Source organism: Eubalaena glacialis, chromosome 3, assembly GCF_028564815.1.
Source record: "Eubalaena glacialis isolate mEubGla1 chromosome 3, mEubGla1.1.hap2.+ XY, whole genome shotgun sequence".
NCBI lineage: Eukaryota > Metazoa > Chordata > Mammalia > Artiodactyla > Balaenidae > Eubalaena > Eubalaena glacialis.
This window is the reverse complement of record NC_083718.1, coordinates 487,997-505,534: the sequence shown is the minus strand read 5'-3', so window position 1 is coordinate 505,534 and position 17,538 is coordinate 487,997. Positions and strand designations below refer to the sequence as shown.

At 42.6% G+C, this 17,538-nt stretch overlaps 1 protein-coding gene across 1 annotated transcript in view; it reads right to left on the bottom strand.

Moving 5' to 3' along the window:
* Window positions 1–3,930: 3,930 nt before the first annotated feature.
* Window positions 3,931–17,538, bottom strand: part of LOC133089069 (alpha-1,3-mannosyl-glycoprotein 4-beta-N-acetylglucosaminyltransferase-like protein MGAT4E) — a 31,023-nt gene continuing 17,415 nt past the window's right edge. The window contains exons 2-4 of the mRNA XM_061187227.1: window positions 7,035–7,297; window positions 5,636–5,792; window positions 3,931–5,072 (exon numbers count right to left, since the gene is read on the bottom strand). Coding sequence (XP_061043210.1) covers window positions 3,931–5,072; window positions 5,636–5,792; window positions 7,035–7,297 — 1,562 coding nt within the window. The remainder of the gene's footprint in view (window positions 5,073–5,635; window positions 5,793–7,034; window positions 7,298–17,538) is intronic.

Genomic DNA, 17,538 nt, shown 5'->3' with positions numbered 1-17,538 from the left:
CCTTCAAGAACAGGATTAACTGCATGATCCAACTTTTCCTATTAGTAATTCCATTATGGTTCAGTTCTAAATATTTTCTAACTTCCATTGTGATTTTTCTTTAGCTTATGAATTATTTAGAAATATGTGTGTATGTCAAAAAATATGGGTTTAAAAATCTTTCTTTTTATCATTAATTTAGAAACCAGGTAGGTTAGAAGCTAATTGTATTGTTGTCAGTGAACTTGGGGTGTCACTTCAATTCTTCGGGACTTGTTGAGATGCTGCCCGGTCAATTTTCATGTATGTTCCATGTATGCCTTTAAAAAAATTATAAAGGATGCAATGTTCTATATGTGCCCATTGGGTCAAGCTGGTTGATTGTATTCTAACCTTACTAATTTTGTTTTTTGGCTGGGGAGAGTATTGTAGATCTATCAGTTACTGAGATATGTTAGAATCTCCCACTATGATGGTGAATTTAGCAATTTCTCCTTGGGTGTTTTGTTAATACTAATTTTGTCTCCTTGAGGTAAAGTCTACAGTTAAATACATTGTTTTAGCTCCCTAATCAGGTTCATCTTTCATCAAACAACCCCTAAGATATGTCTTGATCGTCTTTATCTCTGGTGATGCTTCTTTTTTTTTTCCCCTTAATGTCTGTCTTGTCGGATATCATTTATTTTAGTTGTATTAGCCAGGTATATCTTTTTTCCATGCTGTTTCTTCCAGCTTTTCTGTTATTAGGTTTCAGGTAAACCTCTTATAAATAGGAAAAGCTGTGTATTTTTTAAATTAAGACAATCTTTTTTAGCTAATGAGTTTGGTTCATTTTCATCTATCAGGTAATATTTATATTTATGAATTTATGCTATTACATCAAGTATCTTCTACTTTTCTTTTTTCTCCTTCTCTTATTGCCTTTTAGGAGACCTGGTTGAGTTTTTCTTTTCTTTCTCATTACTTTTTTTTTTTCTCTCCCTCTCTCTGGTTTTGGCAGTAAACACTATTTCTAGCTTTTGGAGTTATCCTAGAAATTTAACGTGACTATTTTTACCTAATATTTGAAGTTAATACAATAATGATTTTTTTTTCTTCTGGTTCTCACTATGGTGTCTTATTTCCTTGTGTGTTTTGCGATTTTTTTTTTTTTTTTTACTATGAGTTTCTACTCTTTAGAACTTTGTGAGGATTCTTTGAGTCCTAAATTCTTCAAAAGATTTGCATTTGCCTTTTCCAGGCATCTTGGGGGAAATTACCAACTTGAGTGGTGGCCAATTTAAAATATTATCTTGGCTGGAGATTTTTGAGATCACCTCGTAGTGTTGATTCAGGTGACTGCAAATCTACACAAGGGACAGCTTGTGTTTGGGAGTATCAGGGGAGATATTTTCCCCTCTAGTAGATTTTGTTTCTGTTCCGTTTAGTGGTGTGTATTTTTCCCTAGTTCTCTCTGTTGAGTGTGCAGCCCTTGCTGTTGCGGCTTTACGTGGTTGTCTCCCGTATCTTGAAATCCTAGGTTATCCTGACCTTTTCCCGTCCCTTGCACCCCGCTCAGCCCAGTGTCCCAGGCACTTGACTAATTCCCTCAGGGCAAAAGCCAGCTTCAGTCCTTATTTACCTATCTGGAGTCTTATTTTTGTTTAATTTTTTGGTCTCTGAGAATTTCTCATATTGTTTTCATTCCAGTGATACACATAACAATGGCTTTTAAGCATTATGTGTAGCATATTTAGTTGTTTTAATCAGGAGAGTTTTTATAGGGTTCATAGTCAGACAAACCACCAGTAACAGAATCTTCTGTAGTTTCTTTATTTGTAATTACATGGAATAGAAATGTGTAGATTTTTTTTGCATTAATTAATAATTTTGTAGTGAATCTACTGTATTGAAGCCTGAGTATTTTCATTTAATGGTTGTGTCTTGAAGATCTTTTCAAGTCGTACATAAAAGTTTTTTTATAATAGCAATCTAGGTAATTTGAAACTTCTTAGTGAAGACAACTAGAACAGCTGAACAAAATATACATAGCGTCTGATTGAGAGCAATAGCAAAATAACAAGGTAAAGAAGAATTACCAGGCCAATGCAAAACAGGTTTTTGTCAGCTGAAAAAGCCCTTATTGGAATTTTAAAATGGAAACGTCACCCTAAGACTTTGCTTTCATTTTACTGGTCAACACAAAATGCATGGAACATGGGAATTTTTATCTTTCTTAGATGTATACATGGTATCCCATGATGTTATTCTGTTTCTAATGAAATGGGAGAATAAATATCCTAGTGAGAGACAATTAGTTATATTCAAAGATTTTTTTCATAAGTTTAAATTTAGGAAATATTTCAAAACCAAAAAAAGCTACAAACCTCCTCATTTATGTTGTTGTTGTTTTTTAAAAATATTTATTTATTTATTTATTTGGTTGCACCAGGTCTTAGTTGTGGCAGGCAGGCTCCTTAGTTGCGGCATGCATGTGGGATCTAGTTCCCTGATCAGGGATCGAATCCGGGCCCCCTGCATTGGGAGTGCGGAGTCTTATCCACTATGCCACCAGGGAAGTCCCCTCATTTATGTTTTTATTGGGGTTCCTCAATTTCAATCATCAAATTAGAGAGAATCAGAACCGATATCACATTTAATTTTAATTACTGATTTTTGTGTTATGTCCTTTGTTGATGTCATCCATGTTTGGTTCATCTTATTATTCATATTACCTTTAACAGCACTTAACCTTAAGTTTGCGTCTGAATATTTGCTGAATAGATACACGAAGGAATATGTAATACCAACTCATTTTTTCAGTGGAAATAGAAGGATTTCTGTTCTAAGTTACATACAGTTTCTTCCCTCAAGAAGGTTATAGCTGCTGGTTTAGCTATTCTTAACTTTTTGAGGCAGATATGGAACATTTCAATGCTTTGATGGAAGCAAAGTATCCTCTCCTTAGAAAAATGCACATATGAATTCATACCAAATTTTGCACACAGTTCTAGGGGATTCACAACTACTTGAAATGTCTATTCCTGAATCCCAGCTAAGCAAACTTTCCTCCAGCAAGGTCTTAACCTTGACACATTGGAGGTTTGGGTCTTCCTGTGGTCTAAATGTGTCCCCACAGAATTCATACATTGAAACCCTAACCCCCTAGTTGATGGTATTAGAAGGTGGAGCCTTTGGGAGGTGATTAGGGCTTGAGGGAGGAGCCCTTGTGAGTGGGATTTCTGCCCTCATAAAAACGAGCGAGCCCTCTCACCCCCTTGTGAGGTACACACGTGAGGGCGCAGCAGAAAGACGGCCGTCTATGAACCAGGACGTGAGCTCTCCCCAGACACTGAATCTGCCAGCACCTTGATCTTGGACTCCCAGCCTCCAGAACGGTGTGAAATAAAGTTCTGTTGTTTACAAGCCACCCAGACTGTGGCATTCTGTTATAAGAGCCTGAACAGACTGAGACAGGTGTGTCAATGTGAGGCAAAGGCAGTCCCACCTCCACGATCATGGTGCTGTCAAGACTGTGGCAGTTCCAGATAGGGCGGCAGCTCCTTCCTGCAAAGACCCTAGGATGTTATACTTGTGTGTAGATAAAAATCAAGGCAGTTCACAGTGACTCCTTCCCTCTCACTGGCCCTTGGGAGGTGGAAGTATATTGTCTTGTTTGTGCCCCTCATCAGACTGTGTCCGCTCTCTTAAGCAGCCTACAAAAACCAGAATTAGGGTGACCGTACATCTCGGCTTGCCTGGGACCATCCTGGTTTATATCTGTTGTCTAGTGTCGTTTCGAATAGTGCCTCTTTTTGCTCTCACTCTCAAGAGTGTCCCAGTTAGAACAACAGATTACGTGGTCACCCAACTCAGAGTGATCAGGCCTCCATCAATTTCTAGCTTTATTTCTTGCCAACCACGTAGATTCCATTCCCCAGCCCCGTCCTTCCCGGATTGGCGGTGTGCTGGCTAACTCTCCTCTTCCTCATCCTCCGTGATCCAGACTTTGATCTGCCTGATGAGGAGCCAGGACTCTTGAGGTGCTGGCACCAGCAGCCGTATGCAACTCAGCTCCTCCACGGAACCTTCCTCATAAGACACCATCTGGTCCAAATGTCCTGCCACCATTGGACCTAGCAGCCTGTAGCGAGCACAGCCTTTGAAATCCTCCGAGGGGCCGTAGCCCAGTTCCACTTGCCCTTGCTCCAGCTTGTACTGCCTTTGTTTGCCAGACCCTGTCCGCACCTCTATCCGGACGACTTTCTGCGGCTTCTCCAGGACCGCTGTCAGGTGGTTGCCTTTGACAGGACCGAGGGTGGCGAAGCTCTCCTTGTTCAGAGTGTAGGCGTACTGGGGGACATCGTTCAGCACCGTCACCAGGTCCGTGCGGACACTGGCGGTGACGTCTGGTTCACCAAAGACCTTTCCCTTCTCTGCAGGAAAGCACGTGTTCTCGAGCACAGAATCATTGCCCATGTGGTAGAAGGCTGAGGAACCGAAAGGAACTGGAACGTTCTGGGCCAGGAGAAGACGGAATTCAGAGAGAAGCAAGTGAGTAGGAGTGTCCTTGTGGAAAAGGAGGAAGAAAGAGGTCAAGCGGGGGAGATCGCTGGAGTGGGAAACTTTCCCAGAGAAGCTCAGGCTGGAGAACTCCAGGGTCACCCAAGGCAGCTCTTTCCAGGCTGACAGTGCCCAGTAGACGGTAGAGATAAACCTGGGGACACAGTGAACCCAGTCTTCCAGCATCAGGAAGTTTTCGGAGAGGTTCGCAGCAAAGTGCATGAGGAGGGCGTAGTCCGCCTTCTGCCTGGAGTACGGGGCCTCGCAGGGGGAGGAGTGGCTGGCGATGTTCAGAGCGCCCGGGACAGGGGGGCCGCCGAGCCGGCCACGGACCGCGAGCAGCTGCTGGGCCTCAGTGTGCGCCCGGAAGAGGTCGGAGAGACTGGCGGCCGTCTGGCTGAGCCATTCAGGGTCAGAGTCGGACAGGGAGACCAGCACCACGGTGCACTCCGGCTCGGGTCCCGAGGACGCCTGGAACAGGGGCCGCAGTGTGTTCAGGAGGCGGCTCCCGTGGGGATGCTGCGCTGAGGAGACGCCCACCGCCAGCAGCTCTGGGAGGCGGAGGGGCCGTCCGCACTTCGAGAGCGTGGGGAGGCCCCGGGTCTCTCCCGACACGGCTGCCCCTTACGGTCAATACCCAATACCTGCGACAAGCTCACACGTCCTCTCCCCGGGGCAGTTGACCTCTGGACAGAAGCAGGGACGTGGTTTTATCTCATCACTGCCGTGAAAGGCTGTTGGGGGGTCCTTGTGAAGGACAAGCCTCCCTCTGAGGGGAGAGGCTGCCAGGTACCAAAGGAGAGTCTGCTGCCCTTGACCTCAGAGTTCTCTCAGTGGCCATGGATCAACCAGACCTGGGCTGGAAGCTCTCCAGGGACCCGGGTAGACCTGGAGCCCAGGGGTCCGCACCACCACCCTCCGCCCCCTCTGTCCAGGCTTCCCCGCGCTGCCCCTGTGGGGGTCCTCTCCCAGCCGGTCCCCCTTCCCTGAGGGGCCTGTCCCGCGGGGGCCCTGCCTCAGAGCGCCCTCCCCTTCCACCCACCTTCCTCTCCCTGCTTGGAATATGTACCTCGTCTACCTTCTGCCAGTCTGACCACTGCCTGCCACTTCTCACTCTTTTCCCGGGGAGGGGCTCCAGCCAGGAATTTGTACTTGGCATGTCGGAGCAAAGGGGAGGTTTTCTGAATGTCCTTGAGGGCCTCCAGACGGTTCTTGATTTCGGAGCCGATTTGCTCCTGGTTGAGCTGCCCCAGTATTTTCTTCTTTTCCTCCTGCTTAGAGGAAGATAAGCATCAGCCCTGAGCTTTTTCCTTAGATCCCTGGAGTCAACTGAGGGTCAGGTTCCCCTTTCAGGACAGGCCAGGCAAGCCCCTGGATGCGGTCAACCACTATCCCCCCCTCATCATGGGAACACGCAGGGCTTTCTTAAAGGGGTGCTGGGCCCTGGAGTCAGGGGAGGGGCCCCCAGTTCTGTGCGGAATGCCTGCGGGAAGGTCCCGGGCTTATGTTGAGTGAGGACTTGTCGGCCCGCACCGGGGCCCACATCTCCCTCTGCTCCACGCTCGGGCTGGCAGATGTCATCTGACTCGGTGCAGACTGTGCTGGGCTGTGGGACAGACGCTGAAGGCAGTGCCTGGCCCCGTGCTCAGCTCTAAAGGCCTTTCTTTCGCCCAGTTCTGACCACACACACATTTCTGAACCACCTTCCCACACCTGCCTTACGCTAAGCTCTGGCTGGTCTGAGAAGGCTCCTCTGGTCCCGAGCTTCCATGCCGACTTCATACACAAACACGTGAAGGGGTCACGGTTGCATCTGATGCCAGAAGGCAAGCACAACCTGCATTTACGTTTTGCAGATGAATTCAGCAAGTTAGCGGAAGACTTCCTACAGTGACAGTGTCCCCGAGGACATGTGACCTGTGAATCCTGAGCCTGGGGCTTGAGCCTGGTGCTGCCTTTGAAACCCGGGTCACCCCCCAGTTCACCTGCCTTCCCAGGCTCCCCGTGCCTCCCCACAAACTGCTCCTAATCCAACAGCAATAATGACATATTATAAGCATCCTCTAGCTTTCATAGCTACAAAAATTTCAGAAATTTCAGAGAAGCGTAGGCTCTAGGACCCGCGTGACCTGTGCTGGGCCGGTGTCCTCCACAGGCAGGTGGTGTATTATACATTGGGGAGGAGTTACTTCGCGACCCCGAGTGCCTGTCCCTGTGTGAGGACGGGAGGGATGACGACTCCGGCTCTGGAGAGGGACACCCCCGAGCCCCCCACCCGGCCCCCGCAGGTGTCCTGGCAGCTCTCTGCCCTCCCTTCCTCCTCGCCTTTACTCAAACCTTATACGTATTTCAAGGCTGGTCCAACATTTATCTTTTCTCTGACCCTCTCTTGATTTTTCAAGAGCTTTCTTCTTAGAACTTCCACAGTGATTTTAGAGTGTTTGCATAACTGGAGAAACCTCCCCCCCACTGAAGGATTGGCAAGTGGTCCAAGCTCAGCCTCAGGGACTCACCAACAATAAACTGTACTTAAGATGCTCTTCATTTTTCTCTTGGAGGAAGAAGCTCAGGAGGATCAAGGTCACGGCAGCTGTGATGTATTTCCACAGGCAGTGATGCGTGCTGCCGGGGCCCCGAGCAGCTCTGCAGAGACGTGGCAGGTGTGGTGCTGCATCCTCTGCTCCCACTTCCTTCCCCCCTCCTCCCCGACGCCACTGCCAAACGACTTCCCTAGCCTTTCCCACCGACGTCGACCTCCCGCCCTGCGTGTAGCCCCCTCAGGGAAGACAAAGGCCAGGGAGGTTGGTTCTGTTCGGCCTCCACCTTCCTCACCTCCCGTCTGGGCTTCCAGGTGAGACTGGAGCAGCTTCTGTCACTTACCCACTCTTGGAGCAGAGACCCAGCCAGAAGGATGTGTCACCAAGAAGAGGAAAGCAAGGGTTCGGTATTAATCAACCTCAGACCTTAAACTCAAGCCAGTCTCCACTTGGGTGTTACTGGCCACTAAATTGGGTCTTGTCTGTTGGTTCCCACTTACTTTTGTGTCTGATCCTTCCCGGGATTATGGTTGGCAGATTTTGAGGTTATGAATCAAGTCAGAGAGACAAAGGGAAACTAGTTAGTATGTGTCTCTCTCCCACCCTGGACTGGTCAGAAGGACGGAAACCTAAAAATGGCTGGAAATTCCTAATCATGTGTCTTGACAGGGTTTAGAGTGTTACCTCCGTTGGAGTTTTTTGTCTAAAATGTGGCTTGAGGGTTTATCAGAGAGCAGGGATTTCTATGAAATCAAGGAGAAAAAACTTTAACGCTGCAGGATGGGGGCCCAGAGGGCTCTTCTGAGGTGGCTGAACCTGGGCATCCTCCCAGGAGATCCTGCTTGACAACCATTGTTCACCTTGAATGGGGGCTGCTCAGCACCCCAGCTTCACAGCGAGCACCTGCTTCTGGGTAGAGGGGGATCACGTTTGAAAGCCAGCTTTCCAGGCTTTCATCTCAAACCCAGAAGTTTGGAAATTAACTGTGAGTTTGAATCAAATGGACGAGGTGGGTATTGAACGACCCCTCCCGTTCCTGGAGGGCTCCCAGCCGGCCCCTCCCTCCTGGGCTGAGGTCACGCTTGGCTGCCTGCGGGGTCTCTAAGTCACCACAAATAGGACCTCAAATCTCCAGTTCTCCCTGGGGCCCAGAACTGCCCAGGTGGCCTCTGAAGTTTCCTTGTCTTCTCCTTCTCTGTCCTTTTTCGTTACTGAGAATATATTTTAGCTCTTTCTTCTCTCCCCTCCCCACCCTAACATGCTTGGCTAGGCACTAGGCAAAATGTAGATTTGGGGAGGGAGACGCAAGAGGGAGGAGATATGGGGATATATGTATACGTATAACTGATTCACTTTGTTATACAGCAGAAACTAACACACCACTGTGAAGCAATTATACTCCAATAAAGATGTTAAAAAAAAATGTAGATTTGGCCTTTTACTGAGAAAAGAAGATAATGAGATGACATCGTCTCTTGATGTATCAATATTTAGTTTTGTTTAAGGTGTTCAGAATAATAACTTTACTTACATATATTGCAAAATGATTACCACCATAAGTTAACATTGATCTCCTCATATAGATACCAAAAAAAAAAGGAAAAAAAATTTTCCTTGTGATGAGAAGTTTTTAAAAAAATTTATTTATTTATTTTTATTTATTTGGCTGCGCCGGGTCTTAGTTGTGGCACGCGGGATCTTTCAGTTGCAGCGTGCGGGCTCTGAGTTGCGGCATGCGTGATCTAGGGATCGAACCCAGGCCCCCTGCATTGGGAGCGTGGAGTCTTAGCCACTGGACCACCAGGGAAGTCCCGTGATGAGAATTTTTAAGATTTACTCTCTCAGTAACTTTCAAATATACTGTACAGAGAGTTTACTACAGTCCCCACGCTGTACATCACATCCCCAGGACTTACTTATCTTATAGCTGGAAGTTTGTACCTTTTGATCACCTTCCTCCAATCCGTTCTCCCTCCCCCACCGCCTCTGGTAACCACAAGTCTGATCGCTTCTGTGACTGTTATTTATTTATTTCTAGATTTCACACACGTGTGAGATTGTACAGAATTTGTTTTTCTCTGTCTGACTTATTTCATTTAATATAGTGCCCTCAAGGTCTGTTCTTGTCACAAATGGCAGGATTTCCTTCTTTTTATGGCCAAATAGTATTCCATTGTACGTATGTATGTATGTATGTATGTATGTATCTATCTATTTCTTTATCACATTTTCTTTATCCATAATAGTGTTGTTTTGACAAGGCCATCTACCTAAAAACTGTAGCCTTCTAACAGGGCATAACTTTTTTCTTTTTAAAATTTATTTTATTTATTTATGGCTGTGTTGGGTCTTCGCCTCTGTGCGAGGGCTTTCTCTAGTTGAGGCAAGCGGGGGCCACTCTTCATCGCGGTGCACAGGCCTCTCACTATCGCGGCCTCTCTTGTTGCGGAGCACAGGCTCCAGACGCGCAGGCTCAGCAATTGTGGCTCATGGGTCCAGTTGCTCCGCGGCATGTGGGATCTTCCCAGACCAGGGCTCGAACCCGCGTCCCCTGCATCGGCAGGCAGACTCCCAACCACTGCGCCACCAGGGAAGCCCAGGGCATAACTTTTTGAACTAAAAACTTTTCTCCTCCCCCTCTCTTCCCCACTTTGAATCGTCTTCCAATTTTTGCTCTTTTTTCCCCTCCCTCTTTCTCCTCTGGGAACCAAAAAACAAAAAAGCAAACAAACAAAAACTATTAAAAGTTTTGTATTGAAGTTAGGATGGTTAGAGAAGATCTAAAACATTTTTTTTGAATTAACAGTTATGTGTAACCTTGATGTACAATTTATTATTTTTTCTTTTTATGGTCAGTGATTTTTAAAATCCTGTTTAAGAAATATTGTATACTACAGGGTTGCAAAGATATTCTCTTATGTTTCTTTCTAGAAGCTTTACAATTTTGGTTTCTCCCCCCAGCTTTATTGAGGTACAGCTGACAAATAAAAATTATATATATTTTAAGTGTACAACTTGATATTTTGATGCACATTTACATCGTGAAATAATCACCACCATCTACATAGCATACCCATCGCCTCTCATGGTTACCATTTCCTTCTTTCCTTCCTTCTCTCTCTCTTCTTTTCTCTTCTCTTCTTTTGTTTTCTTTCTTTTGTTATTAATCTTAAGACCCTTAAGATCTACCCTCTTAGCAAATTTCATGTATAAAATACAGCATTGTTAACTATAGTCACATTGCTGCACATTAGATCTCCAAAGCTTATGAATCTTCACATCCTCTGATAAGATCTCCGCACTTCTCCCGTCCCCCGGCCCCTGGCAACCAACATTCTACTCTTTGCCTCTCTGAGGTTCATTATTTTAGATTTTACGTATAAATGAGATCATGCAATGTTTGTCTTTCTGTGTCTGGCTTATTTCACTTAGCATAATGTCCTCCCAGTTCATCCATGTTGTCACAAATGGCAGGATTTCCACCTTTTTAAAGGCTGCACAATACTTCACTGTATATCTTTATACACCACATCATCTTTATCCATTCCTCTGTCAATGGACATTTAGGTTGTTTCCTGCCTTGGCATTGTGAAGAGTGCTGCTATGAACATGGGAGTGCAGATGTATTTTGGATAACCTGATTCCAATTCCTTTGGATATATAAGTACCAAGAAGTGGGATTGCTGGATCAGAAGTTAGTTCTATTTTTAATTTTTTGAGGAACTCCCATAATAGCTGTACTAATTTATGTTCCCACCAACCGTGTACAAGCGTTCACTCTTCCCCACATCCTCACCAACACTTATCTTTAAAAAAAAAAAATTTAGTGAAAGCAATTCTAACAGAAGTGAGGTGATATCTCATTGTGGTTTTGGTTTGAATTTCCCTGATGATTGGTGACGTTGAGTATCTTTTCATGTACCTGTTGGTCACTTGTATGTCTTCTTTTGAGAAATGTCTATAAAGGTCCTTTGTTCATTTTTAATTGGGTTATTTTTTTCTGCTATGGGTTTCAATGAGTCCCTTATATATTTTGGATATTAACCCCTTATCAGATAAATATCTTGCAAATAAACATTTTCTCCTATTCAGTAGGCTGCCTTTTCATTTTGTTGACGGTTTCCTTCACTGTGCAGAATATAGTGTTAGTTTTTACCTTTAGGTCTGCGTTCATCTCAAATTCATATTTGCGTATGGAATGAGGTTGGGGTTGAGGTTCATTTTTTTTGCACTGATATCCAGTTGTTTCAGCACCATTTTTGGAAAACAGCTTCCCTTGCCTTCTGAATTACCTTGGCATCTTGTCAAAATCCAGTAATGTGTAAGCCTGAGGCTATTTTTACTCTATGTAGTTCCACCGATCTATCTATGTGTACTACGCTGTGAATAGTATCACATCGTCTCCCCTCCCCCCAGCTCTGAGGTCATAATGATGGTCTCCTGTGTGTTCTTCTTGAAGTTATGCAGGATGGAGTTTTCAGTATGAACGTGTGTTGCGGTTTCAGTCATGCTAGCTTTCTCATGTGGATGACCACACATCCTGGTGCTGTTTACTCTCCCCAGGCATTTGCAGCACCATCTCTATGATAAATCAGGTTTCTCTACATCCCTATTTCTTGGGGATGGTTTTCTAACCTTGTGCCTAAACCATGCCATTTTGATTAGAATAATTTATTATTTTCTTTTAGTTTTAAAGTCAGCTTTATTGACATATAGCTTACAAACTATTTTTAGCATACAGTTCATTGAATTTTAACAAATGTGTACAGTTATGGAACCACCGTTACCATCCTCAAGATATAGAACAGTCCTGTCCCCCTGGAAAGCTGCTTTGTGGTCCTTTATTGTCAATCTCTGTCCTCCCCTGGCCCCCCCAACCCCCAGTCCCAGAAAACCACTGATAAGGTTTCTATCAGTATAGTTTGCCTTTTCTACAGTTTATTTATGTTTACCTCTTTATGACTTCTGATGAACATTTGAGTTGTTTCAGCTTTTAGCTACAATGAATAAAGCTGCTCTAAAAATTCATGGGCAAGTTTTTGGGTAAGTAAGAGTGGGACGGCTGGTTTGTGTGGTAGGTACAGATTTAATTTTGTAAGAAACGGCCAGGCTGTTTTGCAGACTGGCTGCACCACTTTGCATTCCCACCAGCAAGGCTCATCCACATATTTGGCAACACTTGGTATTTCAGTCCTTCAGTTTTAACCATTCTAGCAGGTGTGTGCTGGTATCTCACTGTGGATTTTTCCCATTTGTAAATTAAGATATAATTTACACATGGTAAAATCACCTTTAGAGTTCTGTAACTTTTTTTTTAATTTTAAAATTTAATTTAATTTATTTTTTTATACAGCAGGTTCTTATTAGTCATCAATTTTATACACATCAGTGTATACATGTCAATCCCAATCTCCCAATTCATCCCACCACCACACCCACCGTCCTGCGGCTTTCCCCCCTTGGTGTCCATACGTTTGTTCTCTACATCTGTGTCTCAATTTCTGCCCTGCAAACCAGTTCATCTGTACCGTTTTTCTAGGTTCCACATATATGCATTAATATACGATATTTGTTTTTCTCTTTCTGACTTACTTCACTCTGTATGACAGTCTCTAGATCTATCCACGTCTCAACAAATGACCCAAATTCGTTCCTTTTTATGGCTGAGTAATATTCCATTGTATGTATGTACCACAACTTCTTCATCCATTCATCTGTCGATGGGCATTTACATTGCTTCCAGGACCTGGCTGTTGTAAATAGTGCTGCAAGGAACATAGGGGTGCATGTGTCTTTTTGAATTATGGTTTTCTCTGGGTATATGCCCAGTAGTGGGATTGCTGGATCATATGGTAATTTTATTTTTAGTTTTTTAAGGAACCTCCATACTGTTCTCCATAGTGGCTGTATCAATTTACATTCCCACCAACAGTGCAACAGGGTTCCCTTTTCTCCACACCCTCTCCAGCATTTGTTGTTTGTAGATTTTCTGATGACGCCCATTCTAACTGGTGTGAGGTGGTACCTCATTGTAGTTTTGATTTGCATTTCTCTAATAATTTGTGATGTTGAGCAGCTTTTCATGTGCTTCTTGGCCATCTGTATGTCTTCTTTGGAGAAATGTCTATTTAGGTCTTCTGCCCATTTTTGGATTGGGTTGTTTGTTTTTTTAATATTGAGCTGCATGAGCTGTTTATATATTTTGGAGATTAATCCTTTGTCCATTGATTCATTTGCAAATATTTTCTCCCATTCTGAGGGTTGTCTTTTCGTCTTGTTTATGGTTTCCTGTGCTGTGCAAAAGCTTTTAAGTTTCATTAGGTCCCATTTGTTTATTTTTGTTTTTATTTCCATTTCTCTAGGAGGTGGGTCAAAAAAGATCTTGCTGTGATTTATGTCAAAGAGTGTTCTTCCTATGTTTTCCTCCAAGAGTTCTATAGTGTCCGGTCTTACATTTAGGTCTCTAATCCATTTTGAGTTTATTTTTATGTATGGTGTTAGGGAGTGTTCTAATTTCATTCTTTTACATGTAGCTGTCCAGTTTTCCCAGCACCACTTTTTGAAGAGACTGTCTTTTCTCCATTGTATGTCCTTGCCTCCTTTGTCATAGATTAGTTGACCATAGGTGCGTGGGTTTATCTCTGGTCTTTGCATCTTGTTCCATTGATCTATGTTTCTGTTTTTGTGCCAGTACCATATTGTCTTGATTAATGTAGCTTTGTAGTATAGTCTGAAGTCAGGGAGTCTGATTCCTCCAGCTCCGTTTTTTTTCCCCATGAGACTGCTTTGGCTATTTGGGGTCTTTTTTGTCTCCATACAAATTTTAAGATTTTTTGTTCTAGTTCTGTAAAAAATGCCATTGGTAATTTGATAGGGATTGCATTGAATCTGTAGATTGCTTTGGGTAGTATAGTCATTTTCACAATATTGATTCTTCCAATCCAAGAACATGGCATATCTCTCCATCTGTTGGTATCATCTTTAATTTCTTTCATGAGTGTCTTATAGTTTTCTGCATACATGTCTTTTGTCTCCCTAGGTAGGTTTATCCCTAGGTATTTTATTCTTTTTGTTGCAATGGTAAATGGGAGTGTTTCCTTAATTTCCCTTTCAGATTTTTCATCATTAGTATATAGGCATGCAAGAGATTTCTGTGCATTAATTTTGTATTCTGCAGCTTTACCAAATTCATTGATTAGCTCTAGTAGTTTTCTGGTGGCATCTTTAGGATTCTCTATGTATAGTATCATGTCATCTGCAAACAGTGACAGTTTTACTTCTTCTTTTCCAATTTGTATTCCTTTTATTTCTTTTTCTCCTCTGATTGCCGAGGCTAGGAGTTCCAAAACTATGTTGAATAATAACAGTGAGAGTGGACATCCTTGTCTTGTTCCTGATCTTAGAGGAAATGCTTTCAGTTTTTCACCCTTGAGAATGATGTTTGCTGTAGGTTTATCATATATGGCCTTTATTATGTTAAGGTAGGTTCCCTCTATGCCCACTTTCTGGAGAGTTTTTATCATAAATCGGTGTTGAATTTTGTCAAAAGCTTTTTCTGCATCTATTGAGATGATCATATGGTTTTTCTTCTTCAGTTTGTTAATATGCTGTATCACGTTGATTGATTTGCATATATTGAAGAATCCTTGCATCCCTGGGATAAATCCCACTCGATCATGGTGTATGATCCTTTTAATGTGTTGTTGGATTCTGTTTGCTAGTATTTTGTTGAGGATTTTTGCATCTATATTCATCAGTGATATTGGTCTGTAATTTTCTTCTTTTGTAGTATCTTTGTCTGGTTTTGGTATCAGGGTGATGGTGGCCTCACAGAATGAGTTTGGGAGTGTTCCTTCCTCTGCAATTTTTTGGAAGAGTTTGAGAAGGATGGGTGTTAGCTCTTCTCTAAATGTTTGACAGAATTCACTTGTGAAGCCATCTGGTCCTGGACTTTTGTTTGTTGGAAGATTTTTAATCACAGTTTCAATTTCATTACTTGTGATTGGTCTGTTCATATTTTCTATTTCTTCCTGGTTCAGTCTTGGAAGGTTATACCTTTCTAAGGATTTGTCCATTTCTTCCAGGTTGTCCATTTTATTGGCATAGAGTTGCTTGTAGTAGTCTCTTAGGATGCTTTGTATTTCAGTGCTGTCTGTTGTAACTTCTTTTTCATTTCTGATTTTATTGATTTGAGTCCTCTCCCTCTTTTTCTTGATGAGTCTGGCTAATGGTTTATCAATTTTGTTTATCTTCTCAAAGAACCAGCTTTTAGCTTTATTGATCTTTGCTATTGTTTTCTTTGTTTCTATTTCATTTATTTCTGCTCTGATCTTTATGATTTCTTTCCTTCTGCTAACTTTGGGTTTTGTTTGTTCTTCTTTCTCTAGTTCCTTTAGGTGTAAAGTTAGATTGTTTATTTGAGATTTTTCTTGTTTCTTGAGGTAGGCTTGTATTGCTGTAAACTCCCCTCTTAGAACTGCTTTTGCTGCATCCCATAGGTTTTGGATCATCGTGTTTTCATTGTCATTTGTCTCTAAGTATTTTTTGATTTCCTCTTTGATTTCTTCAGTGATCTCTTGGTTGTTTAGTAACGTATTGTTTAGCCTCCATGTGTTTGTGTTTTTTAAGTTTTTTTCCCTGTAATTCATTTCTAATCTCATAGCATTGTGGTCAGAAAAGATGCTTGATATGATTTCAATTTTTTAAAATTTACTGAGGCTTGATTTGTGACCCAAGATGTGATCTATCCTGGAGAATATTCCGTGCGCACTTGAGAAGAAAGTGTAATCTGCTGCTTTTGAATGGAATGTCCTATAAATAGCAATTAAGTCCATCTTGTTTAATGTATCATTTAAAGCTTGTGTTTCCTTATTTATTTTCATTTTGGATGACCTGTCCATTGGTGAAAGTGGGGTGTTAAAGTCCCCTACTATGATTGTGTTACTGTTGATTTCCCCTTTTATGGCTGTTAGTATTTGCCTTATGTATTGAGGTGCTCCTATATTGGGTGCATAAATATTTACAATTGTTATATCTTCTTCTTGGATTGATCCCTTGATCATTATGTAGTGTCCTTCCTTGTCTCTTGTAACATTCTTTATTTTAAAGTCTATTTTATCTGATATGAGTATTGCTATTCCAGCTTTCTTTTGATATCCCTTTGCATGGAATATCTTTTTCCATCCCCACACTTTCAATCCATGTGTCCCTAGGTCTGAAGTGGGTCTCTTGTAGACAGCATATATACGGGTCTTGTTTTTGTATCCATTCAGCCTGTCTGTGTCTTTTGGTTGGAGCATTTAATCCATTTACATTCAAGGTGATTATCAATATGTATGTTCCTATTACCATTTTCTTAATTGATTTGGGTTTGTTTTCGTGGGTCTTTTTCTTCTCTTGTGTTTCTTGCCTAGAAAGGTTCCTTTAGCATTTGTTGTAAAGCTGGTTTGGTGGTGCTGAATTCTCTTAGCTTTTGCTTGTCTGTAAAGCTTTTGATATCTCCATCGAATCTGAATGAGATCCTTGCTGGGTAGAGTAATCTTGGTTGTAGGTTCTTCCCTTTCATCACTTTAAATATATTATGCCACTCCCTTCTGGCTTGTAGAGTTTCTGCTGAGACATCAGCTGTTAACTTTATGGGAGTTCCCTTGTATGTTATTTGTCTTTTTTCCCTCTCTGCTTTCAATAATTTTTCTTTGTCTTTAATTTTTGTCAGTTTGATTACTATGTGTCTTGGCATGTTTCTCCTTGGATTTATCCTACCTGGGACTCTCTGCACTCCCTGGACTTGGGTGGCTATTTCCTTTCCCATGTTAGGGAAGTTTTCGACTCTAATCTCTTCAAATATTTTCTTGGGTCCTTTCTCTCTCTCTTCTCCTTCTGGGACCCCTATAATGCGAATGTTGTTGCATTTAATGTTGTCCCAGAGGTCTCTTAGGCTGTCTTCATTTCTTTTCATTCTTTTTTCTTTATTCTGTTCTGCAGCAGTGAATCCCACCATTCTGTCTTCCAGGTCACTTATCTGTTCTTCTGCCTCAGTTATTCTGCTATTGATTCCTTCTAGAGTATTTTTCATTTCAGTTATTGTATTGTTCATCTCTGTTTGTTTGTTCTTTAATTCTTCTAGGTCTTTGTTAAACATTTCTTGCATCTTCTAAATCTTTGCCTCCATTGTTTTTCCGAGGTCTTGCATCATCTTCACTATCATTATTCTGAATTCTTTTTCTGGAAGTTTGCCTATCTCCACTTCATTCAGTTGTTTTTCTGGGGTTTTATCTTGTTCCTTCATCTGGTACATAACCCTCTGCCTTTTCATCTTGTCTATCTTTCTGTGAATGTGGTTTTTGTTCCACAGGCTGCAGGATTGTAGTTCTTCTTGTTTCTGCTGTCTGCCCTCTGGTGGATGAGGCTATCTAAGAGGCTTGTGCAGGTTTCCTGATGGGAGGGACTGGTGGTGGGTAGAGTTGGGTGTTGCTCTGGT